The sequence below is a fragment of the Coturnix japonica genome, chromosome 3, assembly GCF_054131305.1.
Source record: "Coturnix japonica strain WE chromosome 3, WE-NBRP24, whole genome shotgun sequence".
NCBI classification, from domain to species: Eukaryota; Metazoa; Chordata; class Aves; order Galliformes; family Phasianidae; genus Coturnix; species Coturnix japonica.
This window is the reverse complement of record NC_140665.1, coordinates 27,125,750-27,150,531: the sequence shown is the minus strand read 5'-3', so window position 1 is coordinate 27,150,531 and position 24,782 is coordinate 27,125,750. Positions and strand designations below refer to the sequence as shown.

At 45.6% G+C, this 24,782-nt stretch overlaps 1 protein-coding gene and 1 long non-coding RNA gene across 4 annotated transcripts; one reads left to right on the top strand and one right to left on the bottom strand.

Annotated features, from left to right (window-relative positions):
• Positions 1-373: 373 nt before the first annotated feature.
• On the bottom strand, positions 374-5,504 carry LOC146761333 (uncharacterized). Of its 2 annotated transcripts, XR_014944659.1 has the most exons (3): positions 3,160-5,504; positions 2,308-2,631; positions 374-614 (listed from the first exon to the last, which is right to left on the bottom strand). It is a non-coding gene; the product is annotated as an uncharacterized LOC146761333 (long non-coding RNA). The 2 variants fall into 2 exon arrangements; XR_014944658.1 differs by having other exon boundaries at positions 374-2,631.
• A 391-nt stretch (positions 5,505-5,895) lies between these two features.
• Positions 5,896-17,619, top strand: CALM2 (calmodulin 2). 2 transcript variants are annotated; one of them, XM_015857489.2, is made up of 6 exons: positions 5,896-5,989; positions 9,876-9,906; positions 14,160-14,303; positions 14,378-14,484; positions 15,372-15,507; positions 16,722-17,619. In XM_015857489.2, the coding sequence occupies exons 1-6, from the start codon at positions 5,987-5,989 to the stop codon at positions 16,748-16,750; spliced, it is 450 nt and encodes a 149-aa protein (XP_015712975.1). In that variant the 5' UTR covers positions 5,896-5,986; the 3' UTR covers positions 16,751-17,619. The 2 variants fall into 2 exon arrangements, with proteins under 2 accessions (XP_015712975.1, XP_085399279.1); XM_085543153.1 differs by having other exon boundaries at positions 5,896-6,641.
• Positions 17,620-24,782: the final 7,163 nt, after the last annotated feature.

Here is a 24,782-nt window from a genome sequence, read left to right as displayed (position 1 = left end):
GTAGCGGAAGGCCTGTGCATGATGGGGCTGTGATGCTGGCCTGGGTGAGCAGCTAGCACTAATTTGAGCAGCCCAAAGGTCATGACTATTTATGCAGATAAAAGGTCAGTGGCAAGCTGGCAGGTGGCTGTGGGCTATCTTGGTATGCACTGTGCCCCAGGCACTGATGTCTGCGTCTGGTTCACAGCTAGTTTGTCTTTCCACATGGACTTTTGGGCCAGGCTCTGGCTGAAATAAAACACAATGGGAAAAGTAATCTCTGGCCGTGTGAGTTGATACTGTTGGGAGCCAGCTGCAGTTTTTGTGGCTTGGGCTCATCGGTAGCTAAATCAAATCTTTGAATCATTATTTATAAAAGACAGCCAAATTCTGAACCGTTTGCTCAGTGTTTAGTCAGCTCTTACATGGACAAACTCCTGTGAAAGCATGTGTGATGGCAGATAAGGGAAAAACTGAATCAGGTACCCTGTTGAGAGGCAGCATGTCTGGCCAGGAGCTCCAGCAGCAGTGGGCGTCTGTACTGCAGGTACCTGGGGAGAAGTCACCACAGAAAGGCAGGACCTTACAGCATGGCCTGAATTGCCAGAGCAGGTTCAGGTTAGGTGAAACAATGTCTACATGGGTGAAAAAGAGAAGCAGATGCACCATGTTTAGTCCAGTCAGATTCCGTGCTCTATTTGAAACTTCTATGGTCAGTAAGTACCAGTGCTGCATCCTTTGCTCTCATTAGAAAGCAAAAACCTTTTTCAACCTTATGTTCCAGGAGTTGTCTGTCCTCCTATGCCAATTTTAAACAAAATCTTTTAATGTTCTCCTGTAATTTGGTCCAATACAGCCCAGTCTCCAAGACAAAGTATGCAAAATATTTTGTGACATTTCATTCCCCAAACAAAAAGTAATGGGAAAACATCATTATATTGATTTGTTTTTCATCAAGGAGGTATTTGGCAGCATGCCCTAATTAAGGTTGTAGCAATAATTTTATTATAAGCACTGCTTTGCCTCCCTTGGTAATTTTTTAATAGGAGTTAGCTATTATTCTGTTATTTTGGTTTGCTAATAAAGAAAAATAAGTATGTTACAGTGAAAACCTCCCATGTCAAAAGCAACCAAAGCTAGTTGTCTTTAGACCTGGAAAAGCATTTCCTTTTTTCTCTCTTGCCATCGGAATGGACAACCACTAAATTCTTCCCTGACTGCCATCCGCCCCCACACTCAGGGAAGTTTAAGCAGTGACTTGAGCACCACCCGCTCGGATGTATTTTGTCAAGACTGATATCTCCATTATACCCTTTCTTCACTTCATATTTGGCAGACTTAGCTGTAGGCAAACTGAAATGAATCTGCAGCAGTGGCATAGTCTGATTGGTGACACAGACTGATTTGTACGTGTTTTCCCACTGAAAATGACAAAAATCCATCCACTGAACATTCACGAGTATTTTGCCCACTGTGTTGATCAAGCCAAAGAGTCTCCACAGGAGACTAAGGTTTGACCCGATGTCTACAGACATGTTGCACACAACCCAAGTATGATGGCATACTCGGTGGCCATGCAGGACTTCCCTTTGATGAAGCCTTTAGGCCCACCAATGCAAGACCTACAGTTATGTTTCCTTCATAGGAGCCTAAAAGATACTGTAGGCTTATAGGCAATGTTTCATCAGAAGGCCTCATAAAATTAAAGCAGCTGCTTGGTTACTTGTTTTTAAAGAAAGAAAGAAGGAAAATATAAGAAGAGAAAGACTGTGAGTCCCACCAGCTCTCTACTCTTACTCTTGGCCTAGCGCCTATGACTAGATCTCACATTGTCCTCCTCCCCTCCTCAGTTTTGTGTGAGTGCACCCACATTTTTGGCCTCCCCTCTCTTGTCTTCTTTCGGTGCTTGGTTACAGTCCAGTTAAAGTCTCAGCTCTAGGTCACCAAAATCAGCTTTACAGCATCCAGCCTCTAGTTGGGGAGCCATGTAATCCCAGCAGAGGAGCTCTGTATCTGCTAACCACAGAACAGAATAGCTTTCTGAGGGGTTCTGATGATTCATCGCTGCTAGAGCTGCTTTGCTGTCTGTACCCAACTAAACACTAATTTGGATATATCCGTATTACCTTCATAATTGAAAAAGCAACAACAATTCAACATAATATTCTGAATGCATTTCATGTACTACCTTATCTTTGGGACTCAGAGCATCCAGAGATTAAAGACAGGTGTCAGGAAGCATCCCCTGCCCTGTTTCCCTACAGTATATTTATATTAGAGGCGGTGTCACCCATTTAGCATGGTCAACAGACCAATATTTTTTCATACCAGCTGTTACCATCCAGGTGAGGCACGGTTAGCTGCATGAGCAGTCTCCTAGTTGCTGCAAATTCTCTGCACTCAGGGTTATGTGATCAATATTCGCTGTCAGGGCACCAGGAAGATGAACTTCTCATTCAGCGCCATGAAATTCTGGACATGGCACAGAAGTTTTTCCTTGCTGAAGGCTGAACCGGCCTTCCACGTACATCTGGGAAGCTAAATATTGGTTTGCTCCTTGGTTTCATCCCCGTGGTATGGCTGTGTGATTTAAAGCTGGGACTGGAGCTGAAGCCCTTCCTCAAGGTGGCAGGTTCTCTGTTACAGACGAAGCTGAAATGAAATTAGAACCACTACACAAAATGAGCCACGAGCTATTTTCCTTCCATATGCAGCAGATAGTTAGTTAAATGCTAAGCTTAAGTACCCATTTTAAGTGGAGAACCTTTTCCTTCTTACTCGAGAAGTTCACTTACAAAATTTGCAATTAATTTCTAATTAGGTTGTTCAACTTATTACTACGATCTACATAGAAATGACATAGCAGAACTTGAGGAGACAGCCCTGGCATTTTATACCATTGCACAGTGCTCTGTACACATCAACCCACAGTCCATTAAAGCACTGTTAGAACCAGGGAACAAATCAAATTTACACAATATTAAATATACCACATAAAGTAGCTGTATGCATTGCTGGCATACGCAGCTCACCTAACCTCCTACCTCAAACTGCTTTCCTAATCTGTTGCTCCGGTCCTGGAACCAGACTTACATAAGGCTACATTTCTACATGGAAAAAAAGCAACAATGAAAAAAACACAAAGCACAGAAACATTGACAAATCTATTAAATTACATACCAGGGAGAGAAACTATCACATTAACAAGTCCCAGTCACCGGGCTGTTGTGACAGGGCAATGACAGGCAGCTCCCAGGGCTGCTCCGTCAGCACCCAGCCCACTGCTGCATTGCCAGCCTCCCACAGCACGGACCCACGGGCTGCCAGCCCGGCTGCTGCACAGCAGCTCTCAGCAGCTCGGCTTTGAGCAAAGGCACCTGCTCCAGGAGATGGGAAGCTGTAGCTTCACCTGCCTGCGATGGCTGCGCTGGAGAGGAGTGACCTCTCCTCTGTGCCCCTCCTGGCATCGCAGCGTTCGCTTTAATACCTGGCAATGCCATACTATCTGTTGGCGAGATTCCCTGCGAGTGTAATCGCGAGTTAACTTCACTGCTGATCTCTGCAACAGATGGAGTCGAGGTGGGGGTGGTGATGAAACCCACAGGAAATGGGTGCTGCTGAGGGAAATGCAGATGGAAAGCAGGAGACACGGGAGAACAGGGGAAAGGGGAGAGGAATAGAGGAGAGAACCAGAGGGCACGGGAAACATACGGCAGAAAGAGGATTATCTTCATGACTTCCCCAGCCTTTAAAGGAAACTGAATGGTATGAATAATTTAATACAGTACAGATACCCAGTAGTTTAAAAGGACACACACAGGAAAAAAAAAATGCTACGGTGGCTGGGTTCCAAGAGACTTGTGTTCAAGTCCCCGACTGCACTGCAGACCCTCAGGCTGTAATTACAGAGCCTACATTTTGTTTAAGCCCTGGGCCCTGTGTTTCCCATAGCCTCAGTGCTCCCCAGAGGCCAGCAGCAGATGCTGGGAGCAGGACAGGGGCAGGATGCGGTGCCTCAGACAGCACTGCCATGGCTCTCTGGGCAAACCCTTGGGGCCATTGCATGGAAATGTCTGTACGCCTCATTTCAGGTGGTTCTTTGAACTAGAGGTGTAACCCGCCTGTGCAGATCAGCATGTACAGGGCAGTCAGGTGGCTCATACGGAGCATACGAGCATCATCATGGCTCCAAAGCCACATGCCAGCACAGGGCTCAATCTGCATGGCACAGCACCATGCAGATGGAGCTGCTGCCATCCCAGGACCTGTGCTAGCACCTCCACAGAGGCCATGTCACAACATGGTGGTGTAGCAGAGTGGCATGGGGAGCAGTGCTGCATTTCTCCTCATTCATCTGCATGGAGCCGCAGGTGGGGGCTCACTGCTCTGTACCACAGGGATGTGGGGAAGCACACATGGCGACGGCTGTGACACTCACTGCTTTCTCTGGAAACTTTTCTTCACCTACAAGTATGTAACACGTTTCTACAACGTTGCCGGGGTTTGAGAGGACAGCGGTTGCAGTGTGCTTATTTCTGGACAATGAATGCATTCGGTTGAAAAGAGGCCTAAAAAGCTAATGTAGCACAACTTTGGATTTCAGGGCCGGAAGCTAAATTTAAGCATACTGTGGTGTTTTCTGTGTTCTCAATAACAAGGCGGGCAGGGAGCAGAGGGCGAGAGGCCCTGGGTTCATAGAAGGTCTGTGCACTCTTGGGAACAAGGCCTTGTACTGATATTCCCCTTCAGTCCTGAATCCAGCAGGCACCAGATCTATGAGAGTAATTTTGGTTAAGGATTGCAGGGAAGAACTCAGAGCTTTTGCCGAGGGCCCACAGCCCCCACCACATTCCTATAGCCCTCAGCTAGAAGGGATGCAAGAGCAGGGCTGGGCAAGGCATCCCTACTGCAGTGAGCAGAGCCTCGGCCCTGTCTGTGGGTCAGTGATAGGGAGATGGGCTGTGTGTTGGTGACCGCTGCGCCAGCGCCGACCCAACCATCTCTGTAACGTGGGACATAACACACACACACCTCAGGGTTCTACAGCACATTCACGGCGCTGAAAGCTTGTGATTCTCACGGACAGCCCAGCTTATACTGCAAAACCGGCAGCTGTTTGTTGCCTTACTATCACAGCCGCATGAAAGCGCATCTGCAAGCTGGACAACCCGGCTACCTCCACCCAACAGCTGTCAGCTCTAGCTCTGCCCCGCAGCCCTCGGGGAGCCGGGACACCCAGCAGCGCTGCCGGCGGTGGGCGCCTGCGAGGGGCCTACAGCTCGGGGCGGCTGCCCGCTGCGGCGCTGCCCGGCACGCCCTGCCGCAGAGCTGCAAGGCGCTGGGCCGGCCCGGGCCACGGTAGTGCAGGCGGTAATGCAGGCGGTAATGCAGGCGGTAATGCAGGCGGTAGGGCAGCAGCCGAGCCCATCCTGGTGCCGTCCCTGCCCGCCGCACCGTGCCGAGCCCCGCGCACTGCGGGCGGGCGGGGGGAGGGGGCCACGTCCATGGCAGACTGTGCATGTCCCAGTGACGCATTGCAGGTACGAATCCACCAATGGGCGCCCGCCGCTCGGAGTCCCTCATACGGAGAGGCGTTTTTTTTTCTAGAATCCTCCTCCGCTCGGACAAATAGTCCCTCGGGCCGCCCCTCCGCCACCCACCGCCGGCGTTCGGACACCGTCCGACCCTCCTCGCTTCTCCCCCCGCCTCCCGGCGCCGCGTCCCGGGGGTCCGGGGGCAGAAAGGGGGAGAGGCTGGGGAGCCGGACGGATCGGCGGGCAGAGCGCGGGGAGCCGGGACTCGTTTCGCGGCGCCGTTCCCTGAAGGGGAGAGGGGTGGGGGGAGGGAGCGGCGCGGAGCGATCCGCGCGGGCTGTGAGGCGGTTTATGAGGCACGGCTGGCGGCCGGGCAGGGCTCAGTGTGAGGCGAGCCGTCGAGCGGGCAGGTCCACGGTGCGTCCCGTGCAGCCGTTAGATCCCACCGCACCCCGCAGCCGGGCCCGACCACCATGGTGAGTCCGCGGGGCATCGCCTGGGACACTGCGGGCGGAGGGTCGGGCAGTGGGGGCGCCTGTGGGGTGAGGGAGGGAGAGAGGGAGGCGGGGGGCTGCGGGGCGAGGTGGGGTGCGGTGAGGTTGGGGTGCGGTGAGGCTGCGGGCAGGGGCGGAGGGTCCCGGTCGGAGCGACCCGCGCGGAGGAGGAAGCGGCGCCGGGCGAGTCCCGCTCGGTCCCTTCCCGCCCTGCGGCGTTGGTGCGGATTCGAAATTCAAAGCGCCCCGAGCTCGGGCGCCATGTCGGGCGCGCCGGGTGGGTGGGTGGAGGGGGGGAGGGTGGGGGCGGCGGATAACGGTTCTCTCGGGGAGGAGAGGGCGGAGGAGGGGGGAGGGTTGCCACGGCGGCACCCGCTCTGCCTGTATCTAACTGCCCTGCGGAGCGGCCGGGGCCGGCGCTGTGCGGTTGTGTGGAGGATCCCGCCGACCCCGCGGTGGGGCCGAGGCCGCGGTGCCGCCCTGCTGCTGCTCTGCGAGGCGCTTCGCTTTCTGAGCCCTTGTGCTTCCCCGTGTGGGTCGTTATGGTGGACAGTGCTGCGTTTTCTCGGTCGAACGCAGCGTAGTTTTTTTTTAGCCTTGGCGTTTGCTTAGGATTCCAATCGACTGTGTCGAGGTAAAAGTGATTGGGGAGTCGTTTGAAATTCGGTGCGTAGGATACGGGTTCGGTCGTTGTATTCAAACGAGCGGATGTTGAAAATAATGGTGTCGCAGACCCACCGCCGATGGCTGCTCGGTGCCAGCCCTGCGTTAAGGGAAGGTGCGGTCCGACCGACCGCGTTCATTCATTGTGTGCCTTTAAGGAATCGGACCGCGATGGACTCCCGCTGCGTTAAATGAAAGATGAGCACAGATCGCTCTTCCAGCCGCTCTAATTAAGTTAAACGGACAGAAGCTTGTTTTTCGTTCTTCTTTCCTTCAGTTGGGAGCATAACCAGCAGGCTGGCTGTGCAGAGCGGTAATTCCGGGCTGGCTGGCCGTGGCCATCTGTACAGAACCAAAAATGGAGTATGTTGCAGTGAGGGCTGTGTGGATCTGGGTGTGTCCGGGAGGCGCGGTCATGGCTCAGCCTCGGGGCTCATGGGCCAGCGCTGGATGTGTGGGGGGAAGCGGAACGCTGTGCCCAACGCTGTGCCCGCTGTAAGCCCACATGCCCTACGTGGAACTTTAGCCCGTGTTGTGCTCGTGGTTCGTGTTGTTCGGTTAATTATGGCAGAACAGAGCTGTCCGTTTTGATCTGAGCTATACCGAACTGCGAGGTTTTGAAGGGAGCCGTCTTATCTCTTGTGTGATTTGCCTCTAGCTCCGTGTCAGGCAGTGTTAGTGAAACGTGGATCTGCTGAGGGATATCCGGGCGGGTTACTGCGTAGCAGCTCGGGCTGGAATGAAACGCCACCTCCAGAGGCTGCTTCTGCCGCACGTTGCGGCTCCCTCTTCCCCAGGCAACTTGGATTCGTTGTCAGGCCCCTGACATGATGGGGGAGGGGAGGTACTGCAGTAAAAATGCTGCAGTGGAGATGAGGGCGATACCCGAGCTGCGATGGTTTCCCAGCCGTTGCAGAGGAGGCTTTCAGATGGATGTCGGCTTTATGTAAGAAGCATGTTGAGCTAAAGCGAGGATGGTCGTAACGTGGCTGATTGGAATCAGTCTGTGTTACTGAAGGTGCGTGTGCTGGCCACTGCTATGATGTGTGAGGACATAACTGCATCCCGAAGGCCTTCCAGCAGGCACCCAGCGGCCTGTACCTCGGTACGGGGATCTGGTGCTGAGGGCTGCTGCTGCCTGCACGCTGCCCGCTGGGTGGCTGCCCCGCAGGCTCCGCCTCTGGCTGCTGTTGCGCAGTGCTCCCTGCAGTGCCCAGCACTGCGGAGTGCAGATGGTGTTTGTTCAGCCCTGCCCCACCTCCTCGCTTATCTTTCGACTGCCTGTACCTATGGCTTCTAGTAAGCGTTGTGCTCTTCACAAAGGCCGTACCTATTGAAGCCGGTGACAGAGCTCATCCCAATTCATGGCTCGTGGCTATAGGAAGTTGGAAGTTCAGGAGCACTTAGCAGCTTAAACACTGCTCAGTGTCATGTCTTTACATAAAACTGTTTATATAAATCAGGATGTGGCTCAATTTGGTAACCCTTAAGTATTGACCTGAATAAATTAGGTTATTGCTACTTGCACTTGATCTACAACTTTCTGGGGTTAAAAATATCCCGTGGAAATGTAGCACATAGCTCTCTTCACTTGAGTGATAGAAATGTAAATACTACATGAAAGTACATGTCCATGGTAATGGTCCGCTCCTGCCAGGCAGGAATGTGTTCTGCTTCTGCTGAGCATCCAGCAGGGTGCTTGCATCTTCTCAAAGCCTGGTGAGGAATCGATGACCTCCTCGCTTGTCTTGCTGCTGCTCTTGAGATGCTCATTAAAGAAATACTGCCTACAGCTGCTGAGATGGGAGCAAGAGGAAGGTACAGCTATGAATGGTACAGCTATGAATGGTACAGCTATGAATGCTTCTCAGCTGGTCTGTTAGAATTTGCCTGTGATTGTGATCTTGATTTCTAGAGTAGATGAGTCAGGCTGTGTGAGAAACTGCTCATGTCTGCCCTTATCATGGGCTGTTACTATATACATATTTCTTGTAAGCAGTTTAGCTGTTGGTGTGAGCTCAGTTTAATCAATGTGGAGTTGTGATGTGTGTTGAAATTAGCACAAATGGGCAGGTGGTGCCCTAGTACTACACTAGCATCAGAATGCTGATGGGTACAGCAACCTTTGTGGACAAAAAACAAAACAATGCGTCGATATTGCAGAGATCATAGGAAGATTATCAATAAAGTGATTGCAGTGGGAACAAACTGAAGGAGCTCTGAAGTGATGCAGTGGGGTGCCTTTGTTGGTATTATGAAGTTTATTAAGTGATTTATGGGGTAAAGAGCTCATTTTCTTGATGAAATGGAATGCCTTGTTAATGTCACTCAAATGGAGCTGTCCCAGACTTGTTTGAAGAATCAGCTGACTGGGATACCTGGGGAAGATGTTTCTACTGTTCCTAAACACCTTTGTATTCTATAGAGAGTGCAGCTTAGTTGGATTTGGCCTTGAAGACTGGGATTTTTGTTGTCAAATGCAATTGGTTTTAAACTGGTCCCAGACAACAGAATGCATAAGGTGGTGCTTATTTAACTAATGATTCCAAGCCTGAAAGCATTAGTAGTGCTGGGCCTTTGCCTGGTGTTTCTGTAAGCTGCCTTGTGTCACTGCTGTCTGTAGATAAGTTTGAAAGTCTAGGCAACTAAAATGCAAATACATGGAAACTACCAGATTGGGTAGAAGCTGTTAGTACTAATTATGTCGACTCTGTTTTTTTTTGCTGTCTTGCCTTGGACCTGAGGTTCTGTTAATGCAGGGAGCACTTTATTCTAGGGAAGAATTCTTTTTTTCTAGTTACAGGACTGTAACCTCTGAGAAGAGACAAGAGCCTACCTTAGATTGAGGCTGTAGGGGGATACTGCTGCTAGATAGAAAGTGTCTAGTGGAAGTTCTCATGGGCCGGTGTGTTAATGAGCCCTTTAAACTGATCTGGGGGAACCTGCAGGCCTTGGGTTTCCTAACGTAGCTTGGGTAATTGTGCATGGAAATCCATTCTTGGTATTTACAGGGTCAGGAAATGAAGACAACCGGCCGGTTCTTAGCAGGCGATCCTGATGACTTCTGAGCTGTGTTCATTGCGGTTCTTTCCAAATGCTGAATGCAGATCCCAAGGGGAAGTTACCGGATTCAAAGGCTGCTACAAATATGTATCTTCACATTGAAATTTTGCAGCAACTGTAATGATGTTCTCTTCTATTGCAGGCTGATCAACTGACAGAAGAGCAGATTGCAGGTGAGGTTTTCATACGCTGTGCTGATACTCCTGCTTGACCTGCCACATCTCTTAATCCAGTGACAGCCCATGTTATGCAAGTTACCTCGCTTTCGTAAATACTGAGGAGGAATTGGCAGATGCTGTAACTTACTGCCTGAATCTTAAAGGCTTATATTGTGTAAAACAACAATGAATAAAAGGAGTTTGAAGTTTCGTCTGCTGAAGCAGTTGTAGGTAGTTCTGTAGGCAGTGGAACTCATTGGAGTTCGGAAGATGAAGTGCAAACAAGTGTGTGGGTTGTGGGGGAGGGTAGGGGGAAGTCTGTGGTTTAAAACTTGGAATCTGCAGCCTTCTTCTAGCAGAAGGCAAAACCAATTGACTTGTTAGTCTCCTGTGTCAGTGGAGGTGTTTCAGACTAGCTGTTCAGATAGCAGCACAGTGCTTTCATTATAACTGTTGATATTCCATATTTGGAACTGTATTGTGTGCTTGGACTGTTGTGAAGGTCTGGTGCATGCTCTGAAATGCTTATGCAGAGCTGTAACTCCCAAGTGTTAGTACTGGCCCCCTGAGACTGAGCTCGTTCTTGTGCACCCTGCAAAAAGTAGTGTCTGTTTCTGCTCTCTCTGAAGATTGATTTCAGCTTGAGTAACTGTAACCCGAAGTCCTATCGATGTGTTGGTAATGCAGAACCCAGCCTTGCTGTGCATGCTTTCCATTGGTTTCTTTTTCCTGAACTAACAAGTGTGTAGCTGTAATATTAAGGTGTCTGTGTGCCTGCCTGTCAGTGCAATGGTATTAGAGGATGTTTGGGTTCAGCTGATGAAGTTCGGTACCAGCTCCAGCATTCAGCCTCTGAGAGGCTTTGGTACTTAGCTGTGGTGTGGTTCTTAAAGTTGCTATTAAACAGAAGTGGGCTAGTTTGTTTTTACTTTAACTGCTAAATTTTAAGGGCAAGAATATTCTGGTGGCTTTTAGACTTCAGAAGCTTGCTCTAACTCATAAGAGACTATTATGGTTTTGTGGAGAGCTCTTAGTCTGTTTATGTGTTGCCATGGTGCTGTCCTGTAAGCACACGTCAGATCTAGTTCAGCTACATACTTTTTTGAGTTGCCTGCATATCTTTAAGGGGTTTGGGATCAGGCTTTATCAATTGCTGCTGCTTTGATAATGGTTCATTGTTTCGGTTCTTAACTGTTGAAGCTTTATTAGTTGATCTAGCTGATTATGGAGTATAAACAGGAAGCTTATTCTTAACACTACCTCAGGATTATTGATGATAGTATAGTAGTTCCTGGAGCCAGAAGTGGGTATTAATAAGCTTGTCATGCTAGAATAGAGTTTTCATCTGCATGGGAAGAATAGTGGCCCGTCACTTTGAGTCCAGCTGTGGCATGTCATGAAGTAAATGTCTGCAAGTAAAACCATCGCCCTCTGATGCAAAGACATAAGGCTGCTGCTTGTCTGCTAAGCACCTACATTTAATGTTTAGCAACAGTTGCGGATGTCTGAGTGTTCTGTGAAGGTCACTGCTTTGCATGGGGAAACTGTTAAAGTACAGTTCAAGTGATTGACAAGGGTTGTGGTTATGTGATAGTCTTGAGCCCTTGCTAATCCATTTCAGTTTGGGAAGCTATTTAGCTTTTGATTTGAAGATGGGCTTAAGAAAACAGTAGTAAAGGTAGAGACAGACTTATTTACACTGAGTAGAATATAAGTAGTAAAATGCAGACAGTACTCCGAGGTTTAAAGAGACGTTCTCAAATAGTTCTTATTCACCTGAATGCAATTCAAGGTTCCATATACTTCTGCTCTGTGAGAACTTTGGAAATTGTTGCTTCTTGTAAGGCTGGAGTTTTGGGTTATGGGCAGAGGCAACAAAACCACCTGTTGGGCCCGTTATGTGAATGACTTAACTTCACAAGTTGAGGGTGTACAGAGTATGAATGGTAGCTGTAGCTTCATTCAGAACTGAATTTGCCAGGTCAAGTTGATATCCCTTTGGTTAAGCTTATTACAAGGTAAATAGGTCAGAACTGTTTGATGTGGATGGCTAAGAAAACTTAAAGATACTTTTGACCCAAGGCAGCTGATGCAGTAAGCAATTCTTCCTTCCACCAGACCTCAGAGGTCTCTAAATAGACTCTCTGAACAAGTAGGCCTATGTATGGTGTTTTGTTGCACTTTGTTCTTAGTGTGCAATAGCCCTCTGGGGATCGGACCACAATGGCTATTTAAAACTTATTTCATAGTAGAAATATTCATGTTTAAGTTACAAGCTTTTGGTGGTTCATAAGAGAGCAATTCTCATTCACCTGTGGAAGTTTGGAAATAGATGTCTGAACTGTTCAAGAGTGAGAGTAGCAGTGAACTGAAGGGAAGTGATGTTATGCTGAGGCTGAGTAGAATGGTGCTTATAATTTCTTCAGCCTACACCATCTTGAATTGTCTTTTGTTTCATGTCAATACTCAGGGTATACTACTGAACTGCAGAAAGCAACTATTTGGACTTTGCAGGAATTGCTGCAGTAGTGTGTAGACTGCTTCATGTTTGGATTACAGTGGCAGTCTGTACTGCCTTCATTTATAGCTGCAGGTTACAGCTGGCTGCTTTGAGCAATGTTTCAGTACCTGAAGCTTGTTGGAAACTGTCTTCTGAGGTTCTTGAATGATGACAGCCGATGGTCATTGCTACTGGGCTTGACCAGAAAGCCTTTTCTTTGTGTAAAATCTGATCCTAGCAAACTTGTTTGCCTCTAAAACTATGTGGAACCTAGTCCTGAAGACTACTTGCAAGTTATTGTAGGTACAGGGTGTAGCTTCTTGTTTGGGTAGGCTTCTAAACCCATATTTTTACAATCACAATGCAGAAAGAACCATTTCACCTGGTCCTTTGATAGCCTTGCTCTAAGTCTTGTGTGCTGAACAATGAGATCTGGCTTTTGGAGCTGAAGATGTTGAAGAGTTGCTTTTTTTCTTTTTTTGAATGGAACTTGGCAATGATTCAGGTCTGATAGCTGCATCCATCAACTATCAAAAGCATTTTTTAGTTGCCATTCCAACGCTTGCCATTTTGTATCTCATATCAAGTGTTTCAGGGTACGAAATGGATGCAGGCTTTATGCTGTACCTGACTAATTCAGATCTGGGAAATCCACCATCTGGAAATTTCCCATCTAGGGAAAAAACCTAATTCGTGGAAGTATTTCTAATGCTCTTTAACTAACGTTCTCCAAAGGTGGCACGATCTTGAGTGCCTCCAATGCTGCAAAAGGATCTAAATGGCATAAGGGAGTAAATCAGTTTTTCATGATTAACTGTAATTTTTCTGTGAACGGCTGCAGTCCAGTGAAATAGTTGAAGGTCTGTAGCTGAAGACAAACAGATGGCATGGATTAAAACCAACTCCATTTTTGGACTAGACAATTAAACATGTTATGCCTGTATTAATATTGCTGGCGACAGTACAGCTATTGTAGGGGCCTGAGAAGTAGCACTGAAAAACAGCCAGTGTTGCAGCTGCTTTTAACTAGTTCAACTGAAGGCTGTTTCAGGATCTCGTAGGGCTAAAGCAGTTTTCCAAGCAACTTTGCAGCAATTGCTGTGCTTGCGGTGACCTTTCCCCTCGAACAAGTGATTACTGAAGCTGCTTTGGGTAGTTATAGACTGTAAAGCTGCAGTGGGAGAGTAGTTCCTTTTCAACAAGGCATGGCCAAGTGTGCAGGCTGTGGCTTCAAGTAGCTGTTCAGAGTTGCTTGTCCAGCAGAAGTGAGTTGCAGTGAAGCTGTTCTACATTGAGTCTTAATTACATCCTGCCTATTGAATAGTCTGTTATTAGTAATAGAATTGCTATTTAGCTGTAACATTTGCATTTTGAGTACTACTTCCAAGCTTTTCCTTTATGTAATTCCCTCTATTTTTTCATAAGGGAAACAATTCCTGCCAAGAATACTCTAGTTGATAGCCAAAAGGAATAGCTCTGTATCAGGGATTCTTCAAGGTGGTTTCTAGGAACATCTGAGTAGTTCTGAAATGGATGACCTTCCATTTTCTTCAAGCCACAATGTGCTGATTAGGCTGGTAGAAACATGAGCATCAGGACATCAGCTCCTGTTGATGTTAGTTCTGGCATTCTGTGCTCTCCAATAAAAACCTTTAAGAATATGGATTCAGTTTTTACAATTTGCTCCAATAAACAGCAGTAGTTCTGAAATGTTAAGTAAGCTCTGTTTGAAAACTGAAAGCACTAACTCCTTTTTGTTGTTGCACAGAATTCAAAGAAGCTTTTTCACTATTTGACAAGGATGGTGATGGTACTATAACCACGAAGGAGTTGGGGACTGTGATGAGATCACTTGGTCAAAACCCCACAGAAGCAGAATTACAGGATATGATCAATGAAGTAGATGCTGATGGTAAGATCTTAATGGGAAGCTGTTTACTTAAAACATTGAGAAGTGCTTTTTCTAATAAAATAATTATCTTGCAGGCAATGGCACAATTGACTTCCCAGAGTTTCTGACAATGATGGCAAGAAAAATGAAAGATACAGATAGCGAAGAAGAAATTAGAGAAGCGTTCCGTGTGTTTGACAAGGTACTGAGATGTTTGTCTCAATAAATCCTTCTGGTAGAAGAGTTTGGACTTCTGATAAGATTCCTTAGTGAACTAGGGGCATTTGCAGTCTACCATCTAGAACTAGGAGGTTAACTAGTCGTGCTGGATTTGAGTATACTGTGGTTTTATACCCAAGGGTCAGATGAGTCATTGTGGGTGACAGTAGTGATCTGCTGTATTGTTCTGCTTCCTATGGTACCTAAATACTTGTCAGCTTGCAGGGGAATTGAGTAATTGTATTTTGAGTTGTTAACTTTAAGTGAATTGCTGTCTACTGTTAAATCAGCTTCTTAAATATAATTTTAATCAGAGAACTCATAAGTATTGTGCGGTGTGGGGAAGAAAAAAGCAGCTTTGAGTCTGTATGCACTAGCATTGTGATATTCCGTCCTAGCTAGGATGTGGGATTTGTAAAAGTGGCCTGTGAAGGCCTTGTTGTTTTATGCTGGATTGCCATAAAGCGAGAGAAAAACTGCTTCTGGTTTGAGAAATAGACCAGTGAACCAAATGGCCCATGGCAGAGTAGGTGTTTATTGCCATTGGTGATGGTAATGCCTCAGGACAGGACAGTCAAGGTAAACTGTGTTGGTTCTTTCTGAAAGACCTCTCTAAGATTGTGTAGTCATAGATCTATAGAGTGGCTTGGACTGGAAGAGACCTTAAATCTCACCTAGTTCCACTTACCCTCTGAGATCCTGGGCAGTACATAACACATAAGATATGCTTCTGGCTCTCTGTTGCTTTCTGCAGTTGTTAGTGGTTAAAACTGTGTTAACTTCAATGCTGATCTTAAGAGCTGTATCTTCAGGTTGCTGTGCTTTAGGGAAACTGGAGTAGACATGTCTTTTTTTTTCCTCCCCTCCCAGGATGGTAACGGTTACATTAGTGCTGCAGAACTTCGTCACGTGATGACAAATCTTGGGGAGAAGCTAACAGATGAAGAAGTTGATGAAATGATTAGGGAAGCAGACATTGATGGTGATGGTCAAGTAAACTATGAAGGTAAGGAGCTGCTAACAGATTGTGTTGCACTTTCCATGCTGGTGAATGTAGCTGCTGCTTAACTGCAGTTTAAATAGAACAGCATTCACAGGGAAGGTCCTCTCAGCAGTTAGAATGCCTCTTCCAGCTAACATCTTTCTAGTACATACATAGGTTTGAGTGGGTTACTGCTACTTTCTGTTCCTAAAACAAATGTGAACTGTGCAGTGTAAAAAATAACAAAAAAACAACAGCAGACTTTCTAATATTAATAGTCATTGGTACAAGAAAGCTAGTTAAGTTATTCCACATGCTGTTCTGTTTATTAACAAACGTTGATCTGAAACCACATCAGGAAAGTAAATGGTCTGACCTCTAGCAAGTCACTAATCTTTCATTAATACTTCAGAAATTAAGAGGAAGAGCCTGTGAAATACCCATCAATTTCACAATCTTTAAAAACCTTTAAAATGAACTTGAACACAAATCAGCTGCAGCATTAACTTTGTACTTCTCTTTTGTCATATTGAAACTTACGCAAGCAAAAGGAGGTTTGTTTTTTTTTTTCCTCTTTTGAGGAGCACGCAAGCTGTCTAAGCCTTGCTTTCATTATAGCTTTCCAAGCATCTTAGAAATACAAGTTAGGGTATTTTCAGGTAATCGCTTCACTTTTCCCAAGGAGTAGGTGTGGCTTCTCATTAAAACCTTATTGTTGTGCCTGGCATTAAACTGAGTTTGTGGTTCAGCAAGGTAAGCAAGCAGCATACTTTGTAGTAACTAATTTCCTGTGTTCTGTAAGCAGTGGTTTGGTTGCTTTAAGCTTGTCAGGCAGTAGTAGGGCATAAGCTATTCTGTTGTGAAGTCCAAGCCAGTGTTACCACACCTGTTTTATGTATGTAGCTGACAGTGACTTCAGCAGAACTGGCTCCTTTCTTGGTATGTGAAGAGTGACTGTAGTTTGACAGGAGATGACTCTGAACAGTCTTATTTAGAAGTCAGCCTACCTGCCTAGTGGTGGACTGACGGTCTTGTTGAAATAGAGGCCTTGAGCTGTTAATTTTCTTCTTTTAAAGGAGGTTCATAGGCACGACTGGTAGAAAAGGGAAATGTCTTGATTTTTGTGTGTGGAAATGACATTTTGAAACGTAACTTGCTACTAGTGAGGCAGGTCACTTGCCAGATGTTGCAGCTCATGTATTTCCTCTAAGTAACTTATGAACTCTTTCCTTTTGCAGAGTTTGTACAAATGATGACAGCGAAGTGAAGACGTTGTACAGAATGTGTTAAATTTCTTGTACAAAATTGTTTATTTGCCTTTTCTCTGTTTGTAACTTATCTGTAAAAGGTTTTTCCCTTACTGTCAAAAGAATATGCATGTATAGTAATTAGAAGGCCATTCCTCCATGTTTTTCTCCTTTATCTTACTGTCATTGTTCTGATTTTTGGAAAATTGATCTAAGTAACAAATGTTGCATGTGGCTTACTCTGGATATTTAAGCCCTTCTGCACATCTAATGGTAGATGGAGTTGGTCAAATGAGGGAACATCTGGATTGTTTAAAAATAGCTTTCTCTAGAAGACTTAGGTATGACTGGTGTAACAAGTTACGTCAAGTAAGTTAGGTTTTACCATGCATTAGCAGTTCCTGATTTAAAGCAAGATGCTGACTCTATTTTTCCAGTGTGTAAGAGTTTATTCTGCTTTTGATGACTGAGGTTAAAGATTCCTGCAGTTGACTTCAGGATAAAACCATATGAATAGCGTATGTGGCTAATGCACTGTAGAAAGCATTCTGACTTACTTCATAGTAACTTGTTTGTGGCCGTACCTGTAACACGTTGTTGAAATGTGGAGTCTTAACATTGTGGACGGTTGACAGTCAACAATATGAATCTTAAAAGTTGCACTAATGCAAAACGGGTGTATTATCCAGGTACTCGTACACGATTTTTTTTGTACTGCTGGTCCTGTACCAGAAAACATTTTCTCCTCTTGTTACTATGCTTTTTAAACTTTGTTTAGCCACTTATTTTCAAAAAAAAAAAAAAAAAAAAATCTGCTTATGGCACGATTTGCCTCAAATCCATTCCAAGTTGTATATTTGTTTTCCAATAAAAAATTACAATTTACCCATACTGTTTCAATGTATCCTTGAATTATTTACAGGATCTGTTCAATACAGTTGCTGCTCTGTGTTTCAGTATGTAGCAGTTTGATTTGCTTATGCGATGGATTGGCTGTCTTAAGAGCTTGGAAGGTGAAATCTTAGACCGTAAACTCTGGCCCTTCATTAGTATTGTTGACTTGAAGAAGCTTTCTTACTAGTAGTTTAAAATGTATTTTACAGTCTTGTGTGGAGCTCGGTGCTTCAATATACTTACCATAGTGACTGGCTATGCCCACTATCTGTAGACATTGTGAACTGGATGTTGACCTAGTTCAATAGTTGACCTAAAATTAAAATTCCTTGTTCAGACAACTAAACCTGTTTGCTTTCTTTTAATTATTTTTTGGACTTTATTCCCTGTCAGCTGCTCCTTTGGGGTAACATAGTCTCACACCTGGGCTTTTCTGAAACTGCCATGTCTGAGTCTGTTGCTTTTCAGGATGTGGTCAACTCAAAGTATGTCAGGAAAACCTTCTCTTCCTGATCTGCTAGTAAGCATTATTTTGCTTGTGCCCCTTTTTGTTGACAATTAAAATGTTCTGACATAGAAAACAAACCTGGTTTTTGACCAAGGGTAAATCCAAGACCTCAGAGACATGGCAGAGGCTATTCGTGTTATTTTGCCTCTGAATGCAGTATGAGAATTGTCTGATTTTTATATATGCTATGGGAGTGTCTTAGTTGGGGGGTTCTGGCACCTGATTACCCCCACTGCTTCCAGCAGAGCAGTTACCTCAATACTTACAGAATTAAGACAGCTGATATTACCTTATTGCACAGATACTTGATGAATGTTCATGGTCACTAATCTCCAAAAGCACAACTTCCAAAGGACTACAAGTACATCCATGGCTTATCAAAAGTGTTTAAATCGCATACATCACAATGCCTTCAGTTGTTTGTACCTTGACAATTGGATTCACAAAGCTTGTGGAGGCCGAATACCAGGAACTGGAAAGGCCACTCAGCCAGCACTCATCCTGTGGCTTAGCAGCTGGAAATAAGCTGTTGGTTTCCAACTGGTATAGGATGAGGAGAATCTGGCTTGGTTCTGGAATCTGCATTAGAGATTGAGTTGTAGGACTACTGGAAGCGTCGCTTCTAAGGTAAGGGATGTAAGCAGGGGTCTGACTAGCAGCGCTGTTTGCCAATCCAGTGTCTTTCAGCAGCCTAGAAAGTGTCGTAAGCCACAGTCTTCTATTACATCTCAGCATGCATTTGGATGTGTAACTTGGAGTGAAAAGAGTGAGAAGGGGCCTCGCTTTCCTGAGAGACTGCCTTGGCCAAGATGGTTGCCGTTTGTATAATGAGTGGGTGAAGACTATGAATGAATGGGTTGAGAAGATGACCTTAACACTGTCTCAGCTGCTCACTGTTCAACATTCTGTGACTCAACAAAAGAGCAGGCTTCATTTCTAATGTTACTGTTCTGATATGTGAATGAAATGCTTGTTTTCAAGATCAGATGCTGCAGTCTTGTAGTGAAAATGGAGGTTGTAGTTCCTTCTGCACAGTGGGAGGAGCATGTCTTAAGTAAAAATGTCATTGCAATCAGCACAAATTCCCTGAAATGGAGAACACTTGCATATGTTGTACAGAGTTACTGCACGTTCAGAATTTAAATGGAAGATCTGGGCTAGTGGTTCTCACTGACCTTCCTTGAACAGGGCTCTGGATGAAGTGACTCCCATGTCTATTGAAATCTAAATGGCTCTGGAGTCATAGTGCTGCCTTCCAGCTTTGTTGAAGGGCTGCTGTGGGGTGCTGACTTTGCTGGGAGAGTCTGCTGGCTGCTTAAAGGAAGGATGGGCAATTGCTGCTGTAACCTGATAAATGGTAGTGTCACTAACTCATCCTAGTAGCAACAGAAGGCATCGAACAGGCCCACAGTTAGCAAAGAAGGTGATGGAAGCAAGGAGATATTATGTATTTCAAGACTGAGAAAGCTGTGAGTTCTGAAAATACTTTCCTGGTCACTTGGAGCTGTGGATTTTTGCTGGAGGAATGCTTAAATGGATGATTAATAGGTGAGCTTGCAATCTGTTAAGGTACAGCAGCCAGTGAAATGAGGGCAGCTGATGGATGAGGAAGGTGGGTATTTTGTATTAAATAATCCAACTAGCTGAGAACTTCTGCTGGGTGAATCTTGAGAAGCCCTTCATTCTTTACCACGTGAGAAAAGTAGGTAGTTAAGATGACAGTTTGCAAGAGTATGCTGGGATATTCAGAGCCAAAATCTGTCCTGTGCAGCCAAAAGGATCAATGGCAAAATAATATGGGTAGATATAATAAACCTGTGCTTGATAGAATAAGATAATCATCTTTGGGATTGAGAGAGGGAAGCAGGAGAGAGAGTGGAGAGTTTGTGTAAAGAAATCGTCACATACGTTTGTGACTGCAGTGAGAACTGTACTGAGATGGGGATGAGGAGCCCAGTTTTCTGATTTCCAGGAAGTACGGATGATGCAAATGGCTGTTTTAAATTGGAAAGTGACACCTCCTCGCTGGCTGCTTCCTAGAAAAGAAGTTCCCATTGCCTTCTAAGGTTGAGCTATAGAAAAATGCTTATTTTGGGGTCTTAAACATGAGAGTCCTGAGATAGAATTGATGAAGCTGCTAAGATCTAGTCCAGGTGGAATACCTTAAGATGCGGTCTGCAAGACTAGAGGATGAAGTAAAGGCAGCCTAAGAAGAGAGGTGTTGATGCACAGCTGTTTGCATGGCATCTGATGGAGAAAAGCTATATATAGTTTTGGTAGGCTAAACTTAGGAATTCCTACAGCCTGTGGCTTCCCTGAAACCTCTTAAGAGACCTTCAGAATCCTTGTCTGATTCTTTGCTGAGCTCTGGAATAGATGGCTACAGAAAACCTTTGGGCAGCTTTTGCTTGTGTTCTACCCTTCCCTAAGAACGCTTCACCCAGTAAGAATAGAAGCTGAAGAAACCTGTTGGATCAAGGCTGGAGGCCCCATGTGGAATAGCCCAAGTTGCTGTGCAGCAGGGTTAGGATTTAGGTAGAAATCCAGGCTGAAGGATGGCTTTTATTGTCAAGGCTCTGATCAGTTCTATTTGGCTATGGATGAGGTATCAGGTGGTTTTGCTGTAATCCTTGCTTAGGAAAGCAATGAAACAGGCATAAATCACGCAGGCTTTGTTTTATGGTCCTTACCTTCTTTACTGCCTCTGTTTGATTGGTCTGTCTGCCATATTAGTGCTTCAGGGGAAAAAAGACCATTGCTCAGTGAAGTAGACTGGAAACGTCTACATCAAAGACCTGATTCTGTGTCTTCTTCAATTGCAAAGAGATGCATTTTCTAAGTGTAGGCAAGCAGTGAGGTAACTTGCTGAACAATAGTCTTAAGCAAACATGGACTGTTCAGGGAAGGCCTGATGCAGTTCTATGTTTGATTCCAGAAGCACAGGGGAAATGCACCTAGTGCTGAGATGTATTTCTTCATTCAGCTGTAACGCAGCCTTCTCTTCTGTACCTACTGAAAGTAGGATGTTTGCACCGAGAATGCCAGCACTTATCTGATAGTGAGGAGTCCTAAAAGGCTGCACCTTGTTTCCTCCGCAGGCAGAGGCACATTGCTTTGCCAATTACGCTGAAAGGCAAAGCTTCACTGCTGACCTGACATGCTTCTGGGGAGGAGCCTGGAGTCCTTCCAGACCAGACTCTTGTTAGCTTACAGTGGTGTCACACTGTAGTGCTATTTCTGATCAGCTATTTCAATTTCTCTGAGAAGCTATTCTCCCTTTTTAAGGGGACCTTCTCTTCCAGGTTATTAACATTGTGTATTAACGTGGTGGTAGCCCTGCCTTGGTCATTGCCCTGTCCACAGCAAAAGGAGCTGAGCAGAATGTGTGCCTGCAAACATAAATGCAGACAGAACCAATGGGCTCCACACTGAAGCTGTAGAGGCACTAACTACTTTGAGTTCAGTGTGATAACCGCAACTGTGGGATAGCAACTCCTTAGATTACTGCAGAAAGACATAATAAGCTCAGCTATTAACACCCTAACAATCAACAGTCACTTCATCTCAGCTGGTGTGTGATATCCTGTTACCCTCATGACCGTTTATCCCAATGCCCGTGGCCCCTGTAGTACATGAGGGCATCAATCTAAGCATAGCTCATGCAGAGCTGTACTGCATGAAGTGTCTTTGTAATGGACTCAAGGGCTGTGCTGGAAGGGAGCTCACACATGGGCTCCTGTTTACATGACTTTGGTCAAGGTACATTAAGAGGGATACTAAACCCCTCAGCATTCTCCTCTTGACTTTTCAATCCTGAAGGCACTTAAGGTGCACTTACAGAAAAGCAATCCATGTTGTTGCTGCTGTTAAACGTCCCATAAAAATAAGCAATATGATTTTCTTACCTTCTGTGGATTTGAAAGAACTGAGAGTATCTGCCATGTTCAGAAGGAGGTATGGCAAGGATGAATCCAGCTCCAAACTGAGCCAGAGTGTGACTGTGTATCCGCCTGAAAGCAGGAGCAGGTGGATTGACTGCATGTCACATCTATATGGCACAGAAATAGTGTGTAAAATGCCCTTCTTGCTTAAATTACAATCGTATAAAACTTGAAATGCCTTCAAGTTCTTGCCATACTAAGGCTAGATCCTAATCTAGGAGATCCTAATCTCTCTGGTAGCAGCACTCTATCACATGACTCCTCTGGCTTCTGTAATACAGTTCCTGATTTACTGTGAGAGATGAAAACCAAGGCCACGGCAGCTCCATTTTAGTTCTTCCCTCACAATGTTGTGTATGTCCTTATGCAACTGCCAGCTACACAAAGGCCAAGCAGTGATACAGCTGTGGTTCACCTGTGTGCATTCTGTACTGTGCTGGATGACTCTCTAGTCATAGAACTTTCACTTTGGGGGAAAAAATAAAAATAAAGGAGGAAAAGAAAAAGTTATTTAGATATATTTTCACTGAAGAATGCTCGAGTTATTCTACTGCTGGAGAATTTACATAAGATGAAGCAGCTGGTGTCTAAGTTTACCTGACTGAACTTGCTAAATCAGAAGTGAAAGTATTGACACAGCCTCTTCCAGCAGGGCTAAATGACAGCCATGGCAGCTGGAAAGCAGTGAAGTCTCCAATCGGTATAACACTTCAGGAAAGGCCCAAGTCAGGCATCTAAGGGGATGGATGTCTTCATCTTCTGCATGAGGCTTGGGCCTTCTCTGCCCACAGCTGAGGCAGGTGCAAGCTGTGGGCTGGGGAGAAGCGGAGCAGCCATGTTAGAGTAGCATTGAACCCAAGTAATCCAGCGGGATTACTAAATGAGACTTGGCACTCTGCTGATGAGGACAGCGCTCCTGGCCTGGAGTGGCTCGTGTCCAGGAGGAACGGCTCAGCAGAACCAGTCGGCAGAGCAGCAAGGTGGCCAAAATGGGGCCGGGACAATGTGCCTGCCTTCCTACCTCCTGCAGGTTGAAGTAACATGAACTGATTTTGGGGCGCTTAATTCCTCCGTTCACTTCACAGGGCTCATAGTCACCTAACTTTTAGCATTGTGCACAAGAGCATTTCATTTTACCATTAGACACAACATCATTACTATTACAGTATCTGAGCCCTTTCTTGAACCTGGCACTACAGATCTGTGTTATTTTGAATCTTCCCTAAGGACCGGAATTGAATGATTATTTTTTAGGGAACATTTGTTCAGGGGTCTCTTAATCTCTCTGCAGCTGCCACTCAAGCCTGTCTGTGCAGTAATTTGTTACAATGCCACTAAACCTGGCGCCTTAATTACAGGGTGCCAGCTCTTGATTCTGTTATGAAGTCAATACAGAAGCATCGGTGTTTTCTATTTTAGCTTGAAAATGATTCACAACATAGAATGTACTGTACTACAAAAAGGATGGAAGCAAACAGTGCCATGATGAGGAGACAGAGGCGATGGCTCGCTGCTGTGATGCATGCGTGTACCAGGCATTCTAAAAATGGCCTTCTTCACAATTAGCTAGAAAAAGCCCTAAACCATAAAAGGAAAACCACTGGTCTGACAGCAAGTGATGCCAGCAGGCTGCTTGAACTCGAGGAAGGTGATAATTCAAAGAGAGGTGACACGTCAAAGCTTGCTGGACATCCACTCGTGGCTACCTGCATTACCAGGCAACCCTTGGTGCCAGGCTTTGCTTTGAACAGAAAACAAGCTGTGCTTGAAAAAAAAAAGATACACTCCAAATAGGACCGATCACTGCTATTCACTACAGGTTGACTGTGGCATTTCTGTCCTGCACACAGCCCCTTGTTGAGCCCAGAGCACGTAAGGGCTGGTTGAACTGCAGCTCTGGGGAGCTCAGGGGCCGCTGCCCACATATTCCCCATGGAAAAAGCTTGGCAGAGAGAAGGCTGTGAGTGGGCTGAGCCCTGGCAGATTGTTCTTCCCCCACCACAACTGAAAAATGAAAGCAACGCTGCTGAGAGCACTCAGCTGGATGTCAGCTGAAATATGAAATTGTGGGTGTTGCTTCCCTCAGCGCGTTCTTGGGACCCTCTCATGCTTGCCATAGCCAGGCACACTTCAAGGATAACAAACTGCTTGCAAGGGCTTCTGTGAACTCCAAGGGTAAGGCAGATCTGGCTAAGAGAGGTTTGCAGTGGACAGAAATGGGGGGAACTCCAGCTAATGCTGATAGACTATAATTTTATATATATGAATCATAATGAATACTCTGTTTATAATGTAACGCATACCTCCCAAGAACCTTTGAGACACACTTATGAATGACTCTGGGAAAATATGTACACAAATGTAAGTATAGAAGCTCCTACTGGAAAAAGGCAGTGTATTGCAGCTGCTGATACACTGTTTGCTGTAAACCCGAATCAGCAAAGATAATGTTTGTATACATTTTATCCTTTGCCTGTCAGGAATTCATGCATAACTCAGCCATGGTCTTGGCAGTACGTCTCACAGTAGAAAGGCCCTTTTCCTTTTGAGGCTGAATCTATTTGCTAGCCAAAAATTTCATGGTACTGTTAACTTCTCAGTACGGGGATGGAAATTAAAAGAGGATTTTTAACCTGCAAAGCAAGTTATCTATGCTGTATCTGTCACAGCCAGAGTTCCAGAGTGGTTTGGGTCAAAGGGGACCTCAAA

What these genes read in the sequence shown, in the direction of transcription:
- CALM2 (XM_015857489.2), top strand. An exon ending in GACAGAAGAGCAGATTGCAG is followed by an intron (nt 9,907 to 14,159) that starts GTGAGGTTTTCA and finishes GTTGTTGCACAG; the next exon opens with AATTCAAAGAAGCTTTTTCA. An exon ending in CAATGAAGTAGATGCTGATG is followed by an intron (nt 14,304 to 14,377) that starts GTAAGATCTTAA and finishes ATTATCTTGCAG; the next exon opens with GCAATGGCACAATTGACTTC.